A 22,829-nucleotide genomic window follows, 5' to 3' on the forward strand; every position below is an offset into this window, starting at 1 on the left:
GCGTGTGGGAAGGCCTGGAGACAAGAGGAAGTTGGGAAAGGTCCAGATTTCAAAGCCTGTCTCACCTAGCCCCATAAATCTCTCTGGCACAATTTGCCACCCTTCCCTGTCACCCACCTTCCCCACCTGCCCAGCATGGGTGGTATGTGTGCTGGAGACCCTGGGGTTCATATTTAGGACGGTGTTTATTGGACTCCCTACCAGGCCTCCTTTAAAATAACCAGGTGGGAGAAACTTTTACAATTCCCAGGGCACTTTTGTTTTGCTTTTCCCTCATAATCCTGACGACCCATTTTTCAATAGAGGAAAACTGTGGCTCAGAAAGGTTAAGTCATTCACTCAAGACCAACCACACAGCCAGTGAGCCGGGAGGTGATGCAAATGCCGGTCTGACTCCCGGCCCGTTGTCCTTGACTTGTCCTTGACGCTGCATAGGGCGGCCAGTGCCTACAGGGGCTTTTGGTCAGTGCCCTGTGCGAGGGGCCCTTCTTACAGGTTCCCTGCATGCTGCACTTACACAAAAGCATTGAGAAAGCTGAAGTCTGCGGGCTGAGCTCAGCGGACCCGCTTCCTCAGGGCTGGGGTCATATCAAGTCCGGTCGCTTCAAGAGCCCCATCTCCCCGGGGGCGAGGACCCCAAGTCCTTAGACCTGAGTTCTGAGTCTAGTCCTATCACTCTTAACTCCAGTACCTCCCAACTACGTGATATTGGATAAGTAACTTAGATCTCATCTGTAAAATGGATCCTGCGGGATTGTTGTAGGGATTAAACGAGAACAGCATGTGTGCACGGGGGTAGCGCTACGATCACGGGGAAGGCAGGAAAGAGGACGCGCCGCCTCTGCCTTACACCTCGCGAGGAACGAGCAGCACCCACCGAAGACCCGCCTTACGGCCCTGCGCTGCGCGGATGCGCTCCGCAAACAGCCGGTGGGCCCTCTCTCGGGCTCTGCGGCTGCGCAGTCGTCCGGCTTTGCGGCCGCACTGCTTAACGGCAGCGGTGTCCGTACCCCCGGCCGGCGTTGCCGGGGTAACCGCGAGCGCGTTGGGCAGAGGAAGGTAAGGCTCCGGGGTTCGGGAGCAGGTCGCGTCCCGGGGAGCTGAGCGCGGTGCCGCAGCACAAGGGGGTGGGGGTGGGGGTCTCCGCCGCGGGAGGAGACATCGCCTTTTTCGAAAGCCCTCTGGGGCGAGAACGGAAACGGCCCACAGACGTTCCCCGGGTCTCAGAGTCGCACCAGACTGGGCCGGGACGCGGGGCCTGGCTTCCTTGTTCCACCGGAATTAGCCCCTTTCCCCTTCTCCGTGTACCCGTAGTCCTCTTTTTTATGTTCTTTCTGGAAACATTAACGCCACGTGCAGTGCTGGGGACAGAGGACGTCAAGGTGCACCTGACACCGGCTCTGCCCGAGTGGAGCTTTAGCCGCTAGTAGGATTGCTGGGGGAGCCACTCTAGGGAACCAGCAAAGGGATGCGTAATGACAAGGAGTTGTGGGTTTGTTGGGCCCTTAATACTTCTTGATCGTTAGTTGCAGCTACAGCTTCCGTCGGGCTAGCACTTCGCATGGTAGGCCCAGTACTAGGCTCCTTCGCACAATTACCCATCTAATCCTCACAACAGCTTGCAAAGGTTTGTCGTTTGTTTACATGTCTAGTCTCGGGTTCTAACCTGAAAGCTCCCCAGAGGCAGGACTGCTTGCCTTCTCCCTTTAATCCTTGCCTCCCCCGGCCCAGGACGTACGCGTTCGGAGCTTCAGCGGTTTTTTAATTGGGAGAATGTGAGTTGTGCTGAGTGGGGGGTTTTAACCAGGCTGGTTTGGCAAGGTGGGCCCACAGGGTTGGAAAGTTAAATGAAGCTACCTCCCCCTTTCTGTTTTACTTTGTTTTGTTTGGAATAAACATTTACGGAACACCTAAAAGGTGTTAGCTTATCCGCTCAAGGGAAGAATTAGGAACAAGTCCTGATTTTGATAGAAAAGTAAATGTACTTAACATTATTGGTGCCTCGAGTTGGTATGCCCAGATTTAGAAAAGGAAAAGTAACAGCTGCTTCCTTACATGTGCGTAGTAGTCAACCCCTGAGTCCCTTTCCTCACCTGTACAGTGGAGTTGGCTGTTGGCACTGAGTTTGAATAGGCCATCCTATCACCAGTAGTTGACAACTTTGGCTACATATTGAAATCACCTGGGTCCCACCCCAGACTTTCTGATGTAATTATAGGTAAGGCCTGGGCATTGGAAGTTTCAGAATTTCCCCAGGTGATTCTAAGGGCATCCAAGCCTTGAGAGCCACTGTTATATATGACCCCAGTTTAATTTTCTTAATCTTTTCTTTTAAACTTTTTTTTTTTTTCCCTCTGCCCTGCCGAGTGGCTTGTGGGATCATAGTTCCCCAACCAGGGTTGAACCCGGCCCCTCAGCAGTGAACGCATGGAGTCCTAACCACAGGACTGCCAGGGAATTCCCTCTTAATCTTTTCAGTTGTCATTCCCGGCTTGAGAAGCTGCACAGGCATCAAGCCTTCACATCCCAAACCCCCTGACCAATGGCCCAGTCCTTCCTATACATTTGTGTGTGCTTCAGACAGGGGTCCTCTTTGAAGCCAGTCTTCCCACCGTGCCCTGTCTCCCTGCCTTACTGGCCTCTCATCTTCCCAGCTGTGGCGCTGTGGCCAAGTGACCTGCCCTCTCTAAGCCTCCATTTACTCATCTGTGAAATGCGGGTACTGGTACCCACGTGTGTAGCGTTGGCACAGTCGGTGCGTGGCACGTTGTACCTCCAAGTGATGGTGAGCTGTTGTAATTGTACTCACATCCCACATCTCCCGTCATGCTGGTCTCCTATCTTGGCACTGAAGAAACATTTCTGAAATGCCTATTGCAGACACGGAGACTAACAAACTCAATCCTTCCTCCCCTGCTTTGCCTTCCCAGTTCCGCACAAGGCAACTCTTCTACAAAACTATGGCACGAGAGATCTTCTGGTTTGTCCTATTGAATTTTTTCAGCTTTATTGAGAGATGATGCATATACCATAAAATTAACCCTTGTGAAGTGTACAGTTCAGTGATTTTAATACGTTCAGAGTTATGCAGCCAACACCATCAGTGCAATCTAATTGTAAAGCTTTTTCATCCCTCAGAATAAACCCCATACCTATGGGCAGTCATTCCCCATAGCTCCCTTCCCCCAGCACCTGGCAGCCACTAATCTATTTGGTGTTGCCCTTTGGATTTGCCTGTTCCCGACGTTTCATGTTAATGGTCTTATACAATGTGTGGTCTTTTGTGACTGGCTTCTTTCACTCCACATAATGCTCTCAAGGTTCACACACGTTGTAGTCTGTATCAGTACTTCATTCGTCTGTTAATTGCTGATAGTATTCCATTATATGGATATAACCCATTTTGTTGATCCATTCATCTGTTGATGGACCTCTCGGTTGTTTCTACTTTTTGACTATTATGAACAATACTGCTGTAAACATTCATGTACTTATTTATTTATTTTTGGCTGCATTGGGTCTCCGTTGCTGCGCGTGGGCTTTCTCTAGTTGTGGCGAGTGGGGGCTACTCTTCATTGCGGTGCACAGGCTTTTCATTGCGGTGGCTTCTCTTGTTGTGGAGCACGGGCTCTAGGTTCACGGACTTCAGTCGTTGTGGCATGTGGACTCAGTAGTTGTGGCTCCTGAGCTCTGGAGCGCAGGCTCAGTAGTTGTGGCACACGGACTTCGTTGCTCCGCGGCACGTGAGATCCTTCTGGACCAGGGCTCAAACCCGTGTCCCCTGCCTTGGCAGGTAGATTCTTAACCACTGCACCACCAGGGAAGTCCTGTGTACAAATTTTTGTACAAACATGTTTTCAGTTTTCTTTTATCTACCCAGGAGTGGAATTGCTGGGTCATATGGTTACTTAGTGTTTAACATTTGAGTGGCTTCCAGACTGTTTTCTAGTTCTGTTCAATGTGAAGAGGAAGAAACTGGGTTCAGGGAGCTTTACCTGGGGTGTTGAAAGTCACATGATCGTAATGGCAGCTTTGCATATATGAGAGGCCTGCTAAGAGCCAGATTCTTGATGTGCTTCCTGTCTCATGTGCAGAGGTGGCACTAAACCTGGGATTTTGAGGTTTTGTGAAAAACTGGGAATCTTTTGTGGCAGGAACCTTCTGTCCTGCAAACTTGGGTAGGAGTACAGAGTTCTTGCCATCAAGTGTCATAGCTCATTTTTGCCTTTTTTTTTTTTGAGAGTGTAATAGCAATCTGAAAGGGAAAATCCTAAACAAATCAGGCAAATTGAAACAGAACTATTTCACTTGTCTGAGAGAATTTAATTGGAAGTTTTTGAAGTTAGCCATTAAAATTTTCTCTTTCTTAAAAATCTCAAATGTAATATATACAAATCAAATACTAACCAGAGATTAAGTTATAAAAGTGCAATGATCGTAAAAGTTCGAATTATTCCTGGAAATCCCTAGAAGGTGCCTCACTAGAGACCCACATCCTGCCTCAAAAAAGCCAATACAAACAACATCATTTTAATTTTTAGAAAAAATTGCCGTTTCTTCAATTGAATGCTCAATGCAGTACAATTGACCCTTGAACAACGCGGGGAGTCAGGGCTCTGACCTTCTCTGCAGTCAAAAATCTGAGCGTAATTTATAGCCGGCCCTCTGTATCCCTGGCTCCTTCACATCCGAGGTTCTGCATCTGCGCCAACTGTGGCTGGTGTAGTACTGTGACATCTACTCTTGAAAAAATCTGCGTGTAAGTGTACCCATGCAGCTAAATCCCATGTTGTTCAGGGGTCAGCTGGAGTTGCTTGGGTTGAGTGATAAATGGGCAAGTGAAAATCTACTTAAAATGCCCTTGGGAAGAAATCTTAATTGCCCGTTAGCATGTGGTGTACATAGTACTGTTATGAACGCTATATAGCGATATATGTGTGTGTGTGTGTGTGTATATACGTATACACACACACACATAGATGTGTGTAAAATGCATACAGTTGTGCTCATTATTTAATTCCATTGAAGGACTCTTATTTAGAAATTAAATTAGTTTAGCATTTTGCTGCTTGGAATACTTTGGCAATTCTATGGCGGTTCCAACTTGCTGATTCTTACTTTTTATTGTTACTTTTGTAATTGATTTATCAGTGTCTCTAACTTCCTTGGTCTTTGTTTTTCTTTGTCCTCATTTAATTCCTCAACATCTTTGGGAGGGTGGATAAAGGAATCATTACACATTGGACAAGGCTTTTGATTTCTTTTTAATGGGCGTAAACCCTTAAAGCCACTCAGCTTCCTGCCTCAGCTTTGGCCGCCTTCGTTGGCTGTTTCAGGCTTGATTACATCCTTTGCCCAACAGGATGCTGGTATTGAGTGCAGGAGGCACCTAAATAATCAGTCGTACGTGTTCCCCTGTGAGGGTTTGGAGCCATGGAGGCTAAACACGTGTGTGATACAGCCCCACTGTATCTTCAAGCACCAGATGTGCTGTCCGTGTAAGTCGGGTCCAGAGCAGGGACTGAGGGTGCAGCAGATTCAGGTCCCCTGTCTCATTCCAGGGCACCTGCCCAATGAGTGGAGCACCTGGCCCAGTCCCCTGCACTGTCTGTGTTTCCCCCTTGCATGTGGTTGAGTTTTCCTGAGTTAAATGCATCTGCTGTGGCTCTCTGTCTTTATCGTACAATGCACTCAACTTGACTTCCTTCCCCCAGCCATTATGGAATTGCAGCCTGTGTGTGTTTTGTCCTTGTTTTGTCTCCTCGGGTTGAGGGTAAGGCCTGGAAGGGAGAGGTACTGGCTTCGCCTTCCTTTCCTCCCTCATAGTGCTGGGCGCATGGTAACTCCATAATTCTCCGTAACCCTTCAGCCCCTAACCTGGGGAAACAGTGAGCCTTCAGACAAGAGGAGGCCTGCCTGTGCTCACAGCGGAACCCAGAGGGAATAGCGTGGCCTTTGGCGTTCAGCAGACCCGGGGTCATCCAGGGCCACCACCCTCCGGGCCTCTGACAACATCTGTCCAACCTGGCTCTGTTTCCTCATCTGTCACACGGTGTTCTTAGTGCTGATAGTAATAGTGCCATAATAGTAATCATAGTGGACGTGCAGAGCACTCAGTGCCGCGTGCCGGGGCTGTTCTAAGCTCCTATGGTCTAAACTATAAGACGGAGTCTGTATTTATCCTTATTTTGCAGATGGGGAAACCGAAGCACAGAGAGATCAAGTAACTTTTGCCCCACGTCACACAGCTGGGCGGTGGTGAAGCCGATTCCCATCCCTGCCCTCTGGCTTGACACTTCCTGCTCTTAGCCACTCACGCTTGGTGCTGAGGAATAGACCCTTAAATGATGACTGCTGCTGCTGCTGTTACTATTATTAATTTACCCGAAAAACTGGGAGATGATTGACCACGTTTGGAACGTATTTTAAGGTCCTTTTTTGGAAAAGGAGGTGCTCGCTAGATTTACTTCTTTGAGGACAGGGTCCTTTGGGTTTTCTCTTTATATCCCTAGCACCTCTGATGATGGGGAGCCTCTGGTGGGTGCTCGGTAAATGTCTGTCGGGCGCTTGAGAGGCTGGGAGGAATCCTCATGGGCAGAAATCCTCTTGTGCTCGCTGTCAGGAGACCTACAAGTGGCACTGTGACCATGGACGTGTCACTAGGCCTCAGTCTCGTCAGTTGGAATGAGAAATGGTACCACGGCATTGTCGTGGGAAGTAATCGAGATGCCCTAGGTGGGTAGGCTTTGTGCTGCACAAACAAAATCTTCTCGTTACTCTCTCTTTTTGTTCACTGCTTTGTAAATATTTTTCCCACAGACCACAAGGTTTTCTGAGCCTGGATATAAATGTACTCACATGTTTGGTTGGTACAGTTACTGACTGACTTGTTTCTTTCTCCCTATTACAGTCTTTAAAGAACAGTTACCTTGGAAAATGGCAGAGGCAGTTTTCCGTCCCCCAAAGAGGAAAAGAAGAGTGTATGAGAGCTATGAGTCTCCACTGCCGATCCCTTTCGGTCAGGACTGTGGTCCTAAGAAGGACTTTAGAATATTCCGGGCCGAGATGATAAACAACAACGTGATTGTGAGGAACGCAGAAGATATGGAACAGCTGTATAGGAAGGTATGTGCGGGCAGACTCAGTCCTGCTGCTTCCTAACAGCCCGGAGCCAGCCATTCTCTCCCCATCCACCCCCAGAAACAGACCATGAATGACCCATACGCTTTCCTTGCCGTTTAGTCCAATGTAGGAACAGAATCAGGTGCCCCGAAGCCATAAGCCCAGAGGACAGCTCCCAGCCACAAACCCACATTTCGTCAGTGAAGCTGGGTCAGTGCATTGACCTTTCTTGTTTTTTGATTATAAAAGCAACACATGTTCATTGTAAAAAAAAAAAAAAAATTCAAGCAAGTTACAGCAGTGTAATGGGTAAAAAGTAAAGATTTCCCTCCTCTCACTGCCGCTCCATCCCCAGAGGTAACGCAGGATGCAGATTGTTCTGGCGCAGGACAGACCAGATGGGGCTTCAGCAGGGCCTTTGCTCGCTCTCCTGGTTGAGGACCTCTTCTTACGTGAGGACGAGTTCCAGTTTTGGCTTTTTCCATCAGCCATAGGTTTGGGATGAGATTGGAAGCTTGCTTATTTTTTCCCCCATAGCCAATTCAACACTGGAGGCAATATTTTTTTTTTTTTTTGCGGTACGCGGGCCTCTCACTGTTGTGGCCTCTCCCGTTGTGGAGCACAGGCTCCGGACGTACAGGCTCTGCGGCCATGGCTCACGGGCCCAGCCGCTCCGCGGCATGTGGGATCTTCCCGGACCGGGGCACGAACCCGTGTCGCCTGCATCGGCAGGCGGACTCTCAACCACTGCGCCACCAGGGAAGCCCCAATACTGGAGGCATTTTTAAAGCAGCTTTATTGCACTATAATTTACAGCCATAAAATTCACCCATTGTAAGTGCCCGATGCAATGACTGTAATAAATTCATAGAGCTGTGCCCCCACCATGACAGTCCACTTGTAGAGCGTTCCCCGTGGCCCCAGAAGGCCCCTGATGCTCCCTGCACTTAATCCCTGTCCCCACGCCCAGCCCAGGCACTGCTGATCCACTTCCGGTTTCTGTAATGTGCCTTCTCTAGACATTTTATATAAAATACATGTTGTAGTCACCTTCCCAAAGTGGGATACAGTGGGTGGCACTGACCCCAGTGAGACAGGGGTCTAGGCCAAGGACAACCTCCTCCCCATTCGCGATATGCAGCGTTAAGCAGAGGCTTTGTGAAGCGTCATACACATGATTTATTCTGATTGTCAGTCTGGGCGGAGGGTATAGGGTGTTCATTTTATTATTCTTTCAGTTTTCTATGGGTTTCAATATTTTCAATTTTAAGAAATGGGGGATGGGGGAATCAGTGTTTTTGGAGTCAGCAGGAGGGAGAAGAATAGTACTTCAGTTCTGCGAACAGGAGAATCCGAGAAGCTTTTTGTTCCTCGTGGACTTGGCTCCTGCTTTTAGGCCACTGTTCCTGATCCACGTGTGCAGAGGAGATCCTGCCTCCGCCTGCCCTTCACCTTCAGCTTACCAGACCTGGACTGAGACCACTGCTCACGAGACAAGCAAGGTGCCCTAGAAACTTCCCAGCTCCCTTCAAACGATCGGAGAGAGAAGACGCTAAGATGTTCACTAGTAATCATGAATTATCTATAATCAGAGGGAAGATGTCAAGCTGTGAAGAATGCAATGACTGTCTTGTTAACTCAAGTAGTTATTCTCCCTCAGCTAAAAAACTGATAACTAAACCTGAACTATTTTTTCTCTTCCCGGAAGGGTTATTTTGGAAAAGGTATCCTGTCCAGAAGCCGTCCAAACTTCACGATTTCAGATCCTAAGCTGGTTGCTAAATGGAAAGGTAAACTTGTGCAACATTCGGTTCTTTTGGCCAATTATCTTTTTCGTCATTTTTAGCTCTAACACCAGATTATACAGTAAAATTCTAGAGGAGAAGTAACATGCCATTGGCAGTTTTACTGGTAAAAATAGCAACTAGAATAATTCTAATCGAGGTGAAAGGGTTCTTATGATTGGTGGAGATGTGTTTCGTCTAATTTCTGGAATTATCAAAAGTGTTATTTAGGCTTTTCTGTTGTTAAGCATTGCTCAGCAGAGTCCTGTGTGTGTGGAAGGCACTAGTAATTAAGTGCCTCCTCACCTGTGTGCAAGGTGGGTTTCATATTTTATTTCTAGAATTGGAATTTACAACAATAACCATGACATTGATGTATTTGTGAAAACATACTAGTGTATATGGTTCCCATCTGCTGTTCCTCTTTAATTTATAAAGCTTTCATCTGGGTGTATTTTTTTAAGGGAGTCTCATGGTAATTACATAACCAACACCAGCAGGTTAAAACAGAGTTAGAAAGGATTTTTAAAAACATTTTATTGCAAGACAAAATACAAATTAAAACTGCACTGAGATACCATTTCAGCAATCAGAGTGACAGAAATCAGAAAGTTTGACAATGTGCCCCATGGGTGAGCCCCTGAGAAGCACTCTCACGTGTTGCTGGTGGGCGTGCAGGTGGTATGGCCATTACGAAGGGGACTTGACTGTCTCAAAAAACCATATATACATTTGCTCCCCCCCATCCTCCTCTCCCCCTAACCCCTGGTAACCTTAATATGCTTTCTGTGTCTTTGATTTTGCCCATTCTAAATATCTCATATAAGTGGAAACCTTTTGTGTCCTTCACCTAGGATAATTTTTTCAAGGTCTATCCATGCTGTCTATCCATATGTTTTCATTTCTCTTCTGTGTATACCTAGGAGTAGACTTGCTGGATCATATGATAATTCTATTTTAATTTTTTGAGGAACCATGAACTGTTTTCCATAACACCTGCTTCATTTCACATTCCCACCAGCAATGCGTAAGGTTTTCCAATTTTTCCACATCCTCACCAACTTGTTCTTTTCTGTTTTTGTTTTTGATGATAGCCATTTTAATGAGTGTGTAGTGGTAAAAGTTTTTCATTTTAATGAAGTCTAATTTATTGTTTTAATTTTTTTTTCTTTTCATGTGCTTTTGGTGTCATACTAGGGAACAATTACCAAATCCAAGCTTGTGTAGATTTTCCCTGTGTTTTCTTCTAAGAGGTTAATAGTTTCAGCTCTTAAGTTTAGGTCTTTGATCTATTTTGATTTAATTTTTCTATGATGTAAGGTATGGGTCCAGCTTCATTGTTTTGCCTGTGGATATCCAGTTGCCCAGTATATGCATTTACTTTTTGTTTTGTTTTTTGTTTTTTTGCGGTATGCGGGCCTCTCACTGTTGTGGCCCCTCCTGTTGCGGAGCACAGGCTCCGGACGCGCAGGCTCAGCGGCCATGGCTCACGGGCTCAGCCGCTCCGCGGCATGTGGGGTCTTCCCGGACCGGGGCACGAACCCGCGTCCCCTGCATCAGCAGGTGGACTCTAAACCACTGCACCACCAGGGAAGCCCCTATGCATTTACTTTTAACCCAGCAATTCCACTTCTGGGAATTTATCTTAAAGATACACTGGCAAAAATATGAAAAGAAAGAGCCCAAGGCTATTCATGGCAACACTGTTTCTAATGTTAAAAGACTGGAAACAACCAAAATGTCCATGGAGGGTGGGGATCCCAGCTGAAGGAACTACAGGACATTCATATAATGACATGCTGTGGAGCTGAGGTAGGAATGGGACATCACTAGGATATATTTCTAAGCAAAGAAAGCAAGGTAAAGGAAAGTATGCTATGGCTTATCTAGAGGGAGGGGAATATAAATATATTTTTGGAATGTAAGGAAGGATAAATCATAGTTTTTTTTAATGCCTATGGGCGAGGGATGGAACAGGATGGAGAGAGAGGTGAGACTATAGGTTTGACCGTGGAACCTTGTAAATGTATTACATGACAACAAGGTGGTGTAGCCACAGAGGAAGCTCTTTTGAGTGACTTTAAAACATGGTAATTTGACTGTTCAGTCCTAATGGGATAGACTTTGTATCTCCTGCCACAGTGATGTTTAACAGACCACCCCCAAATTCAGTGCCTCTCAACAGCAACCAGATTGCTCATTTGAGTTGCCGGGTTTGCTGGGTGGGTCCACTGACCTTGGCTGGATGTGCTCATCCATCTGGTTAGTTATGGATCCACTGGCTGCACTGTTAGAAGTCCAGTGATGGATGTAGCTGGACTCACTGGTGTCCGGTTGTCTGTTGGATGGCGGTCAGCTGGTCTAGGATGGCCTCATGTGGGATGAGGCGGGGAGGGTACCGGGTATGTCGTCCTCCGCAGGCCAGCCCGGGCATGTTCTCATGGTGATCGTGGATGTACCGAACCATTTAGAGATGAAGTGATATGAGGGATCTGTTTCAAAATAATCTGGGGGCCAGGGGAATGGGCAGAAGAACAGGTAGAGCGCTATTGGCCATGAGTTAATTTTAAGCTGAGTGATGGGAACATGGGAATTCATTACACTGTTCTCTCTACTTTTGTATGTTTTCAATTTTTTCATAGAGTTTTTAAAAGGGAGGAAAAAAATAGAGCAAGTAGCATAATGACCCTGCCTGTCCCCATCACCCAGCTTCAGCAGTTACTAATATTTGGCCCCCCAAAAATAGAAAGTCTTCAAATAGTGTAATGGTCTTAACAGTTGAGAATCTTTTCCTGATCTATGTAGTAACTAAGTTTTAAGTAGGGTAGAAATTTGAAGGAAATGAATTTAGGCCAAGGAAAAAGAGATTAAGGTTGTGGGCTGCCCTCAGGAAGTAGATCTCAAATGTCCATTTCCACATTTTGGCTTCAACCTCATCTTCTACCCCCTCTCCACACACCCTCTTCTACTCGTTGGTACCACGGCCACCTTGGGCTGCCGGCCGATGTGTGAAACTGCCATGCGTTTGCCATCCCCAGCCTTTGTGTATCGTGTCCTCTGCCTTTTTCTCCTGGTCCGCCTGGCGAACTCTTACTCATTATTCAGAGCCCCACTCGATTACTCCTTCTCCTTTGTGTTTTTTCCTAACCCTTCCAGGTAAAGTAAGCCAGTCCCTTTACAATATGTACTGTCCTTGCTCAAGAAGGGTTAGAATCAGCTTGGATTAGAGTCAGTCATGTCTGTCTCCCCAACTAGAGTGTGAGTATCTCAAGGAGAGGGGATTTGCTTTATTACCTCTGTATATCTCGTGCTTGGCACATGGAAGGCTGTCAGTAAAACTTGCTAAATTGTAGCTTGTTGTTAAATTACCAGAGGAGGGAGGTCTCCTTAGGTCAAATTACTAAGGAGATAGGAGTCTGTGAACTCACCTCCCTAGGATTCTAAAGCCGAACATCATCAGTTCCAGGCCTTTAGGGCACCAGAGAGGAAGCCGAGTATGGAAAAGGAAAGATGAGCTGCCCAAAGGCAGGGTGAGGGAGGACCAAGACAAAACCCCACTCCGTTAGTGACCTGGTCAACATTTTAAGTGGAAAGACTTTTCCAGCCAGGTGCCCAGAGCTGGAACTAGAGCCTGGAACTCCCAAACCCACATCCAGAGCTAACACCGCCATGAGATCTACTCCAGCATCCCTTTCCTCAGGCGCATGTGAGCAGCTGTCACAGAAGGTGCTTGATGGCACACGGAGAACGGAGGTAAAGTGTGTAACTTTAGGGCTTCGGCACTCTGGCCTAGAAGTTGAGGGCCCGAGCATTCGGAGGTGGCAGAGTTTCCCCTTCCATGCTGCCGCTGCTTAGCTGGAGTGTTGAGAAGGATTCCGAGGCCACATCTGAGCCCAGCAAGGGCCCTGACGGGTCAGCAGCACCCGCCAGGGCGCGCGTGCAGGGAGTGATGGCGCATAAAGCATCTGTCTGGCTGCTTGGACAGGATTCATTCGACCTTCTAGATGTGAGATGTTGTGAATCTTGAAATTCTTTGTCGTTTCTGGGTTGTCAGTGTTTTCCCCCTTAAGGAAAATTTGTCTAAACTAATAGTACTTCTTTGTTGTTGCAGATGTGAAGACAGACATGCCTGTAATCACGTCAAAAAAGTAAGTCTTGGTGGACTTTGACCTTGGGCGAAATTATGGTTTAAATCAGATCTGTTTTCAGGTAGCCTTTTCTGATGTGGTTGTGCACACCTCTTTTGTGTGTGTGTGGTAGTCGTAGTAGGTGTGTCCTTGAAAATTATGTCTGAATTTAATGTGGATCAAATCATATTTGAATTGTACTAAGTAAGTTTATTTTAAAAAGTAATCGTAAGCCAAAACCTTTGCCAGTTCAATTCCTTCCAAAATATGAACACTAATCCTGTAACATATATTGTCTGTAAGCGCTAAGGTACTTAGGTTTGGAGCTGGCCTCCTGCGCTGTGTGGGCGTCAACAGCCCTGTCCTCTTTCATCGCTCCACGCTTGTGGCGTTGGAGAAAGCCGCTTTCCCAGAGGATCTCACACAGACCACCCACACAGCCACGATCCTTCCTTCCTCTGGGCTTTTGTTTGTGCTGTTCGCGTTTCCCAGAACACCTCTCCCTAACCTACCAGGCACGCGTGCTGCTGGCTATTCCTGCACGTCCAGCCTACGTGCCAGTTTCCTGGAGCGTCTCCGCGCCGCCCTTTCCTCCGCTGCCGCCGCAGAATCTGCCTTGGCGCCTGTCGCTGTGCCGTACATCACACACTGGACTTAGACTGTCAGTTGTCAGAGGGCGGGGACCATGCCCGGTTCCCCTCTGCAGCGCCGCACCCAGCGCTCCCTTGGTAGGATTTTGTTGAGTAAATGTTCCTCATTCTAAACGCTGGTCGTCCCTGTGGGACAGCTCAAGTTGCAACTCTTCCATGAAGCCTTCTGAAACCGCTCAAGCCTATAGTGGTTCTTCATCTTGCTTCTGACATGTACTGGCAGAATCTGACAGCTCCTTTTCATGCTCTGAAACCCCACGGCCAGGGAGTGCCCAAGAGGCAATGGCACCTGGAAGATCTCAGGGGCTGCTCTGGCCATAGCCGCAGGCTGGGGGACGGCATAGGGCCTGAGAGGACCTGGCCGAGCCCCCGTTCCACTGGGGGCTGCAGTGTAGACAGGCTGCTGCAGCCAACACTAGGATGCAGAAGCCCGTCCCTCAGAACCGCATCCCGATCGGGCTGGCAGGACAGATGACACGGCAGCAAGCCTGTTTGAATATGTGAGGTTCTGGGGGGTGGGAGACTGCTGCCACCCCCCCATCTGAAGGCTAACCCTCGGTAAGCTCTGTAGAATGTGCAACATTCCAGGAATTCTGTTGAGCCTTGCGTCAGTTTCCTAGGGCTGCTGTAACAAATGCTGTAACAAAGTACCACAGACTTGGTGATTTGTTGGTTTTTCTTTTTTTTTTTTTTTTTTTGGCTGCGTCAGGTCTTAGTTGCGGCAGGCAGGATCTTTGGTTGCAGTGCGTGGGCTTCTCTCTAGTTGTGGCGCGTGGGCTCTGTAGTTGCGGCACTGGCTCAGTAGTTGCAGCGTGCAGTCTCAGTTGCCCCACAGTACATGGGATCTTAGTTCCCTGATCAGGGATCGAGCAGGAATCCCCTGCATTGCCAGATGGATTCTTAACCACTGGACCGCTAGGGAAGTCCCAAACTTGGCAATTTAAGAGAACAGAAATTTATTCTCATGGTCTGGAGGCCAGAGGTCCCAAATCAAGGTGTCAGCGGGGCTGTGCTCCCTCAGGAGGCTCTAGGGGAGGGTCCTTCCTGCCTCGTCTTAGCCTCTCGTGGTGGCCAGCAGTCCTTGGCCCTCCTTGGCTTGTAGACACATCACTCCAGTCTTTTCCTCCATCGTCACATGGTGGTCCGCTTTGTGTGTCTCTGTGTCTGTGTCCAAATTTCCCTTTTTTTGTAAGGACACCAGTTAGTTTGCCCTCATCTTAACTTCATTACATCTGAGAAGACCTGTTTCCAGATAAGGTCCCATTTGCAGGTGCCAAGAGGTAGGACTTCAGCACATCTGACAGTTCTGTCAGGAAAGTATGCCCTCCCCAGCAGCTCCCCCCCATCAATACTTGATTCATCATCAGTTCATAAAACTTGCAGTCACAATCTAAATTTTGTTAAATATTAGAAAAATGGGCTCTTTTTCATACCTTGAGGTTAATTTTCCAACTTAAGTACTTGTTATAATTGTTTATTTCCTCAGAACTTTGGATCCCTCTTTCCAGTGGCTTCACTCTAATTGGCCTTTTTCCAACAGTAGTCGTCCTTGGGTGATGAGAACCTTCCGTGTGATCTTTTCTGGACGCGAGCATCCAGACCCTCAGGTGATGCACCTGCGGGCTGAAGATTGCAGGGTTGTGTTCTGGAAGGACCAGCCCTGAGGATGGTACCGGCCCCCTCCTGACCTGTGGTCCTCTCTCCAGCCAGCACTTACTGCGGGTGCCCACGTGTAGGGCACTGGGTAGGTGCTGGAGATACAAGAGGAGGAGAGGTCTCTGTCCTCTTCTCGGGGGTTTAGAGTCCAGTGGGAGGGGAAGAGGAGTAGACAAATGAGCTCTTCTGTGACGCATATTATGATGGGGTATCGCCATCAGCAGCCGCGTTGTCATAGCCAATCGGTACTGATTCTCCAACAGTGCCGTTACTGGTCCACATGTTTTACCCGTATACTCTCAGCTCGTCTTCTGGAGAAACCTTTGAGGTAGGTGTAGTTGTTTCCATCACGTGCATAGGGAGCCTACAGAGAGCTGCCCGAGAGTTCGTGAGCTCGAACCGGGAAGCACGACTCCGGAGCCTGGGCGGTAATCGCATAGTTGTATGTGCCGGCATTTCTGGGGTGTATTCCATGTAATAGGCACTGTGTTCATAACAGCTTTGTGGCTTAGCTTTTCATGTCCTCACGTCACCCCTAGGTGGTCAGTTCTGTAATCATCTGTCTTGGACAGCGGAGGAAAGAGCACCTGAGGAGGTTAATTAGCTTGCTCAAGGTCAGTACTTGGACCTAGCAGCCTGCCTCAAAACCGTTTTGCCATGAACTTCCAGGAATAATTAGGCCTCAGTCAGTCAGTAAGAGGTGAAGAAGGATGTTCACTGCAAATGGAAGAGGTGTGCTCGAGGGCAGAGGCACCTGAGAAGCTGAGCCGCATTCACGCCGCCCCGCTCGGTGCTCTTGGGGCCCCGGCACGGCTCTGCACCACCAGGCGCTTCGCTGCTTCTCATCGCACCTGCCACCTCCTCCCGCTCTCCCCTCATGTTTTCCAGTTTTTACTTTTTACTCTTCTCTTCCTGCTGCTTCTCCAGCAGTGTTCAGGGTTAATCACAGCAGGACTTTCTAAGGCATTGCCAGCCAATGAGAGGACACCTTCTGCTCTGTGCCCCATTGCCGTGTGTCGATCACAGGCTGAGTCAGAGGCTTTCTTCCACAGGCTTTAGCAGCCGCTGTTGCATTCAGCTTCCATAAACAAACATCTGAGGTCATCAGAGGCAGGAAAGCGGTGTGATCCCGGCATTTGGCAGAAGAGCAGAAGGTGTCAGATGCTGAGTGGCTCAGCTCAGAGTCACAGAAGAGCCAGCTCTGGAACCCAGATCTGGTACAGTGCTCGACCCGCACGGCTGCCCCTGCTCCCAGAGAGTGATTCTTTAAGGTGTACGTTTCCATCCATTAAAATGTCATTTGTATTTTTAAATGTAATAAGTATTGAGTCGAAATGATTTTATTTTTCAAGTCTCCCCGAAAGATCCCACAGTCATAAAGTAACAAATATTTATTGAACACTTACTATGTGCTGAGCACTTCACATGTCTCATCTCCTTTCATCCTTGCACCGCCCCCTGAGGCAGGTCCAGTTATCCCCGAGCTTTGGAGGGGAGGGCACGTAGCTGGTACGAGAACCTCATGCTCACAGCGAGGACTTGAGCTCACATCTGCCTTGACCACTCTGGTGCTAAGAAGCTGAGCAGGGACCTGTGTGCGTGTGCACTCTCTCTCTCTCTCAGTTCCACGTCTCCTGCTCAAAGTGGGAGCTGTTGAACCTTTAATGCTGTGGTTCTTTCACATATTTTAAATCAGGGAATTTGATGAAAGTTGTGGATCCCTTCCCTAGGAAAATACACATGACACGAAAATTTGTGTTCAGACACAGGAGATTCATAGACCCGTGAAGGCTTCAGCCAATGTTCCAGGTGACGTGAAGAGCATATATCTTTCTAGATCCCTCGTATGAAAGTCCTTCTAACTGCACATGAGAGAGGCTGTACCTTTCATGCAGGAGAGGAGACACCCTGCTGCTCTCTGGGCAGCTACATTTTATGCTGATTATAAAAAGGAGCACATACGTGATCCTTATGAGGTAATGGTACTGTTATTTCCATGTTAGGGGTGGGGAAACGGGCACAGAGCAGTTAATTCATTGGCTTTGTCACCCAGTTACGAGGGATAGCGTAAGGGCTGAACGCAAAACGTGCAGGACCAGAGTCCACGTGTGTAATCGCTGCCCCGTCCTGCCTTGTAGGTGTAGAGCAGCCTTGCCAGGTCTTAATCTTTGCATCTAAGATACAGTCCCCAGTGTATAGGGCTGCATGCTTATCCCCCCGTGTAGGATAAGCAGGGTGTGGACAGCTTGGAGATTGTTCTGATGAATCAGGGTTAATCAACCACAGGTCTCTTTTTTAAAAACAGCAGAATGGGACTTCCCTGGTGGCACAGCGGTTAAGAATCCGCCTGCCAAGGCAGGGGACACGGGTTCAAGCCCTGGTCTGGGAAGATCCCGCATGCCGCAGAGCAAGTAAGCCCATGCGCCGCAACTACTGAGCCTGTACTCTATAGCCCACGAGCTACAACTACTGAAGCCTGTGTGCCACATCTACTGAAGCCCATGCACCTAGAGCCCGTGCTTGGCAACGAGAGGCCACCACAATGAGAAGCCCACGCACTACAGTGAAGAGCAGCCCCCGCTCACTGCAACTAGAGAAAGCCCGCGTGCAGCAACGAAGATCCAATGTAGCCAAAAATAAAATAAATAAATTTATTTAAAAAAAACAGAAGCCAGCTTCCTTGCTTCACTGTGTGTAATTATCAGTCTATAGACTATGACGTATCCCATCATATCCGTACACAGGCAGGATACTCAAGGTAGAGAGAAAAGTGACATCTCTTCCCACAGCCACGTGTTGTCTTCGATGCTTTGCAGACTGATTGCTGTAGGTGGAGGCGAAAAGTGCTTGAGTTTTGCAATGTCTTTCGCCTCTGCGGATCAGATTCCACACACGTGTGGCATCTTATGTCACATGACGCAGCCCAGCAGCCTTGTCAGGTGTTGACGCTGCTGCAGTAGGCAGAATCCTTTTGTCTTGCCTGTAACTTTTTGTAACTTGGGAAGTGTTCAGGGCTTGCCTTCGAGTTTCAGAAACTAAGCATGTATTTTCTCATTAAAATATACTTTGAAAATTATGGAAAAAAGGGCCATTTCTTATTAAGATGCTTGGGTGTATGTAACTGTAATCATTTCTTTCCATACACGGTGGAGACATTAGTAAGTACTGTACGGTGAAAAATGTTTATTAAAATTCTCATTTTGCTTTCCAATACTAAACAAAGACTTTTTGCTATGACTGAGATACATATCTGAAAACATGATAACCAAAACTGAAAATAATGCAAAACAAACCCTGACAAAGGATGGCCATTTTCTCTTTAAATTTACCTAAATCATTTGGTCCACCAGTTTTAAATTACATAAATTTTCATACTTTGTTAAACTGGGGTCATTTTTTTTCAAATTAAGCAAATTAGATGAAGCTGTGTAATAAAAACAAAAAGTAATAGGGCTTCCCTGGTGGCGCAGTGGTTAAGAATCCACCTGCTGGGCTTCCCTGGTGGCGCAGTGGTTGAGAATCTGCCTGCTAATGCAGGGGACACGGGTTCGAGCCCTGGTCTGGGAGGATCTCACATGCAGCAGAGCAACTAGGCCCGTGAGCCACAACTACTGAGCCTGCGCGTCGAGCCTGTGCTCCGCAACAAGACAGGCCGCGATAGTGAGAGGCCCGTGCACCGCGATGAAGAGTGGACTCCGCTTGCCACAAGTAGAGAAAGCCCTGGCACAGAAACAAAGACTCAACACAGCAAAAATAAATAGGTTAAAAAAAAAAAAGAATCCACCTGCCAATGCAGGGGACACGGGTTCGATCCCTGATCCAGGAAGATCCCACATGCCACAGAACAACTAAGCCTGTGTGCCACAACTACTAAGCCTGCACACCTAGAGCCCGCGAGCCACAACTACTGAGCCTGCATGCCTAGAGCCTGTGCTCCGCAGCAAGAGAAGCCACCGCAATGAGAAGCCTGCGCACCACAATGAACAGTAGCCCCTTCTCGCCACAACTAGAGAAAGCCCGCATGCGGCAACAAAGACCCAACACAGCCAAAGATAAATAAAATAAAGAATTTCTTTTAAAAAGTAGTAGATAATTATTGCAGAGCAGTTAGAAAATGCAAAAAAGTATAAAGAAAACAACCTACAGCCCATCGTTGAGAAGAACTATAGACATTTTGGCATACCGCCTTCCCATCTTTATCACACATTCTGCTGTCTTGTAAATATTGAAATTTAAGTGTTGTTACTAACAGAATTTCTACTTTGCAGGTATCAGCGTAGCGTGGAATGGGCCACAAACCTCATGCGAAGACAAGGCCAGGATGAGAGCACAGTGCGTAGACTCCTTGAGGATTACACAAAGCCCCTTCAGCATCTTTGTCTGCAGAGGAATGAAGAGGTCCAGTTGTGTAATGAGCTGGACTCTGAAATGGTTTCCAAAACGGAAGGCACAGCAGATAGAGAGAAACTTTCTGCCATGAATGGGGTTGCAGGAAAGTCACACGATCTGGAGGATCCCAGCAAGCGATCAGACTGCCTGCATGACTCCAGGCCTGACCCGATACCTACCCACGGCTCGGGTGAACATGTGGCGGAGGTCACCGCTCCTCTGCCCCATGTGCACTGGGGCAAACAGGATGTTCTCCTCCTGCCCTCTGGTGCTCAGCCTGGGGACAGCAGCCAACGAGCGGGTCTGGTCCTGGCCAGAGAGAGAGGGCCTGAGCATCACTGCGTGCTGGTGGAGGAAGTCGTGTGTGACGTGAGTGAGAGGGAAGACGCCTCAGGTGGGAACGTAAGTAGAAGGAGAGAGATCACCTCCTCCAGAGCCATCTGTGTCTGACCCAGAGGAGATGCTGGCCAACAGGGACGTCCCTTACTCGGAGCTGGTAGCAGGCCCGTGTTCAGCACCCGGGACGTGTGAGAGCTGGTGCAGGACACACACTGCAGACCCTCCAAGGGCACCAGCCAGCCCTGGGTCCCAGCCCTGAGGGCTCAGTAGTCGTGAGGGCTGTTTCAACTGAAACTTCAAAGTCTGTGAATAGCTTAACTTTAAAAAATATATGAATATATATATATAATATTTAAATAACATATATCTGTAATACATAACATATAAAGTAACGCAGGTCCAGTAACATTCTCTCCCTTGCCAGGGAGAAGAAGAAATGCAACGGTAGTTATGCAGTCTTGGGTGTAGCGGTGGGCAGGGGCTCAGGTGGGGAGGGCAGGGGCTCAGGTGGGGAGGGCAGCCCTCACAGGAGGAGGCTGGGGCACAGAACTAGATCCATTTCATTCAGGGACCTACAAGATAGTTGCCCCAGCAACATCTGTAGCAGCTAAAAGTGAGAAACAGTCTAATAGTTAAATAGCATGAGAAACACCCGTTTGAAGAAATATCTCGCCTTTAGAGTGGAGTTTATGAAATCTCATTAAGAACGTGGCATATGCTTGGGAAGTGCAGTTGGGTGAAAAAATACAACACATAAAACTGACCAACAAAATGATCACAACTGCAGGAAAAGTTCATGGGCGATAAAAGAAAGGAACTAAGTCAAAATGTTAATACAGTTGACCCTTGAACAACATGGGTTTGAATGTGGGTCCCCTTACGAAAGGATTTCTTTCCGTAGTAAATACCGTACTGCTGCACGACCTGCGGTTAGTTGAATCTGCAGATAGGAAAGAACGCAGACGTGGAGGGCCAGGGCCGGCTGTGAGTTACACGCAGACCTTCGACTGCCCGGAGTCAGCACCTCAGCCCCCTTGTTGTTCAAGGGTCAGCTGTAGTAGAAAAACGAAAACTTATTTTTCTACATAAATAATAAATTATTTTTCTACATAAATAAATTATTTTTTAACCGGATTAATCCAACAAATGTGAATCGGGGAAATTTAGAAGAAAACGTTCGTTTTAAAATGCGCCCTCCTCCAGGTAACATGTAGTGCTTCCATTTGTTCTGTATATATTTTATTTTTCTCTTCAGATGTCGCCAAAAAAGAGACTGATATGCAGAAGAAATCCATTTAGGATCTTTGAGTACTTGCAGCTCAGCCTGGAAGAGGTATGTTCCCAGCATGTCGTCTTCTCAGCTGTCGGTCTCTGGGCCCGGGCAATGCCACGTAGATGAGTCCACCTCAAAATGCAGTTCCGCGTGCAGTCCAGTACTGAGGTCGCCGCAGGCAGAGTCCACATGCAGTGAAATGCCTACATTTCACTCCTCGGCCTTCATTTCATCGATTCTAAGATGTCCATTTAGGGCGGGCCTGCCCCGTATCGTCCCACAGAGGTTTCAAGGGGGTTGTCTGAGCACTTCTTTTCACATCAAGGTTTCAGATTGTCCAGATACTGTGTTACTAAGTTTTAGCAGCTTCTAAAAAACATACAGGTTTATTGAGACACCGAGCACATACCGTACCATTCATTCATTTAAAGTGTGTAGTGGGTTTTAGCATATTCATGGAGTTTCACCAGCTTTTCACAGGCTTCGATGCAGGCCCGGAGTCATGTAGCGACTGCTAATTACGTAAATGGATTCTAGGTATTTCCTTCTGCAGAATTACTAACACGTGTTCCCTTTACTGCGTTCTCAAAAGTTGCTGCAAGTGGCTTTCTGAACCTGCCTTATATTTTCCGTCTGATTTGGGGCTCCTCTGTCCTGTGTTCACGCGGCCATCAGTCCCCCCTTTTTTGCTTATGTCTGTACTGTACCCGATTTTGACGACAGCGCCCCTTCCTCTGTCTCCTGTCCTTGGCTGTGCCCTTCTGCAGGGGTGCTCCTGCCTGTCCGGAGGCTCCTGCAGCAGCTAGCTCAGTGCTTGGCGTATCTGTTGGTCTCAGGCAGTGCTTGTTGAAAGCGTCCACGCTGGTCATTTCATAGATGTGTTCACAGAGAAGTGACTGTGTCTCCGTATTCTCTTCACCTGCTAGGCTGTGCTGCCTTCCTTGCAGTGAGGCCAGAGGTACAAAGAACGGGCTCTCAGAGCAGGAAAGGTTGTTGGGATTTATTTACTTCATCTCCTCAGTTTACAAATGAGACAGCTTAGTCTGCTGTGGCACACAGTAGCCACTAGCCGCATGTGACTGTTGAAACTAATTAAAATTGTGCAAAATTAAAAATCCTTTTCTCGGTTGTGCCAGCCACGTTTCAGACGCTCAGCAGGCCCCCGTGGCTACTCTGTTGGACAGCGCTGGGGACACCATCCTCTAGGTCCTTGACTTCTCTGAGCCTCAGATTTCTGCTCTGTAAGATGAGGGTGATGTAACACCTTGTTCATAATACGTTCTGGAATTAAGTAGTGCACGTGACGGCTTCAGCACCGTGCCTGGTGTATCGTAGATGCTCAGTAAGCATTGTGCCTGCTGTTTCTGTCATTACCATCGTTATTAAGTCACTTGTAAAAGCTACTTAGTGGCTGCTTGGAACTCTTCCTTTTGCAATCAGTGTTTAGCAAAAAGATTACCAGGGACTTGCTATGTGCCGGGCACTGGGC

The 22,829-nt window shown here is 47.8% G+C and overlaps 1 protein-coding gene across 2 annotated transcripts in view; it reads left to right on the plus strand.

Annotated features, from left to right (window-relative positions):
• Positions 1-1,010: 1,010 nt before the first annotated feature.
• The window catches only part of TSEN2 (tRNA splicing endonuclease subunit 2), a 38,900-nt gene continuing 17,081 nt past the window's right edge, over positions 1,011-22,829 (plus strand). For both annotated transcript variants that reach the window (XR_014297294.1, XM_082663257.1), the window contains exons 1-6: positions 1,011-1,059; positions 6,911-7,125; positions 8,831-8,912; positions 13,018-13,054; positions 19,608-20,130; positions 21,323-21,400. Coding sequence is in view for 1 of the 2 variants with exons in the window: in XM_082663257.1 (XP_082519383.1) it covers positions 6,937-7,125; positions 8,831-8,912; positions 13,018-13,054; positions 19,608-20,130; positions 21,323-21,400 (909 nt within the window). In the remaining variant the exon portion in view is untranslated. The remainder of the gene's footprint in view (positions 1,060-6,910; positions 7,126-8,830; positions 8,913-13,017; positions 13,055-19,607; positions 20,131-21,322; positions 21,401-22,829) is intronic.

The sequence above is a fragment of the Grampus griseus genome (assembly GCF_964374135.1).
Source record: "Grampus griseus genome assembly, chromosome: 10".
Lineage (NCBI taxonomy): Eukaryota > Metazoa > Chordata > Mammalia > Artiodactyla > Delphinidae > Grampus > Grampus griseus.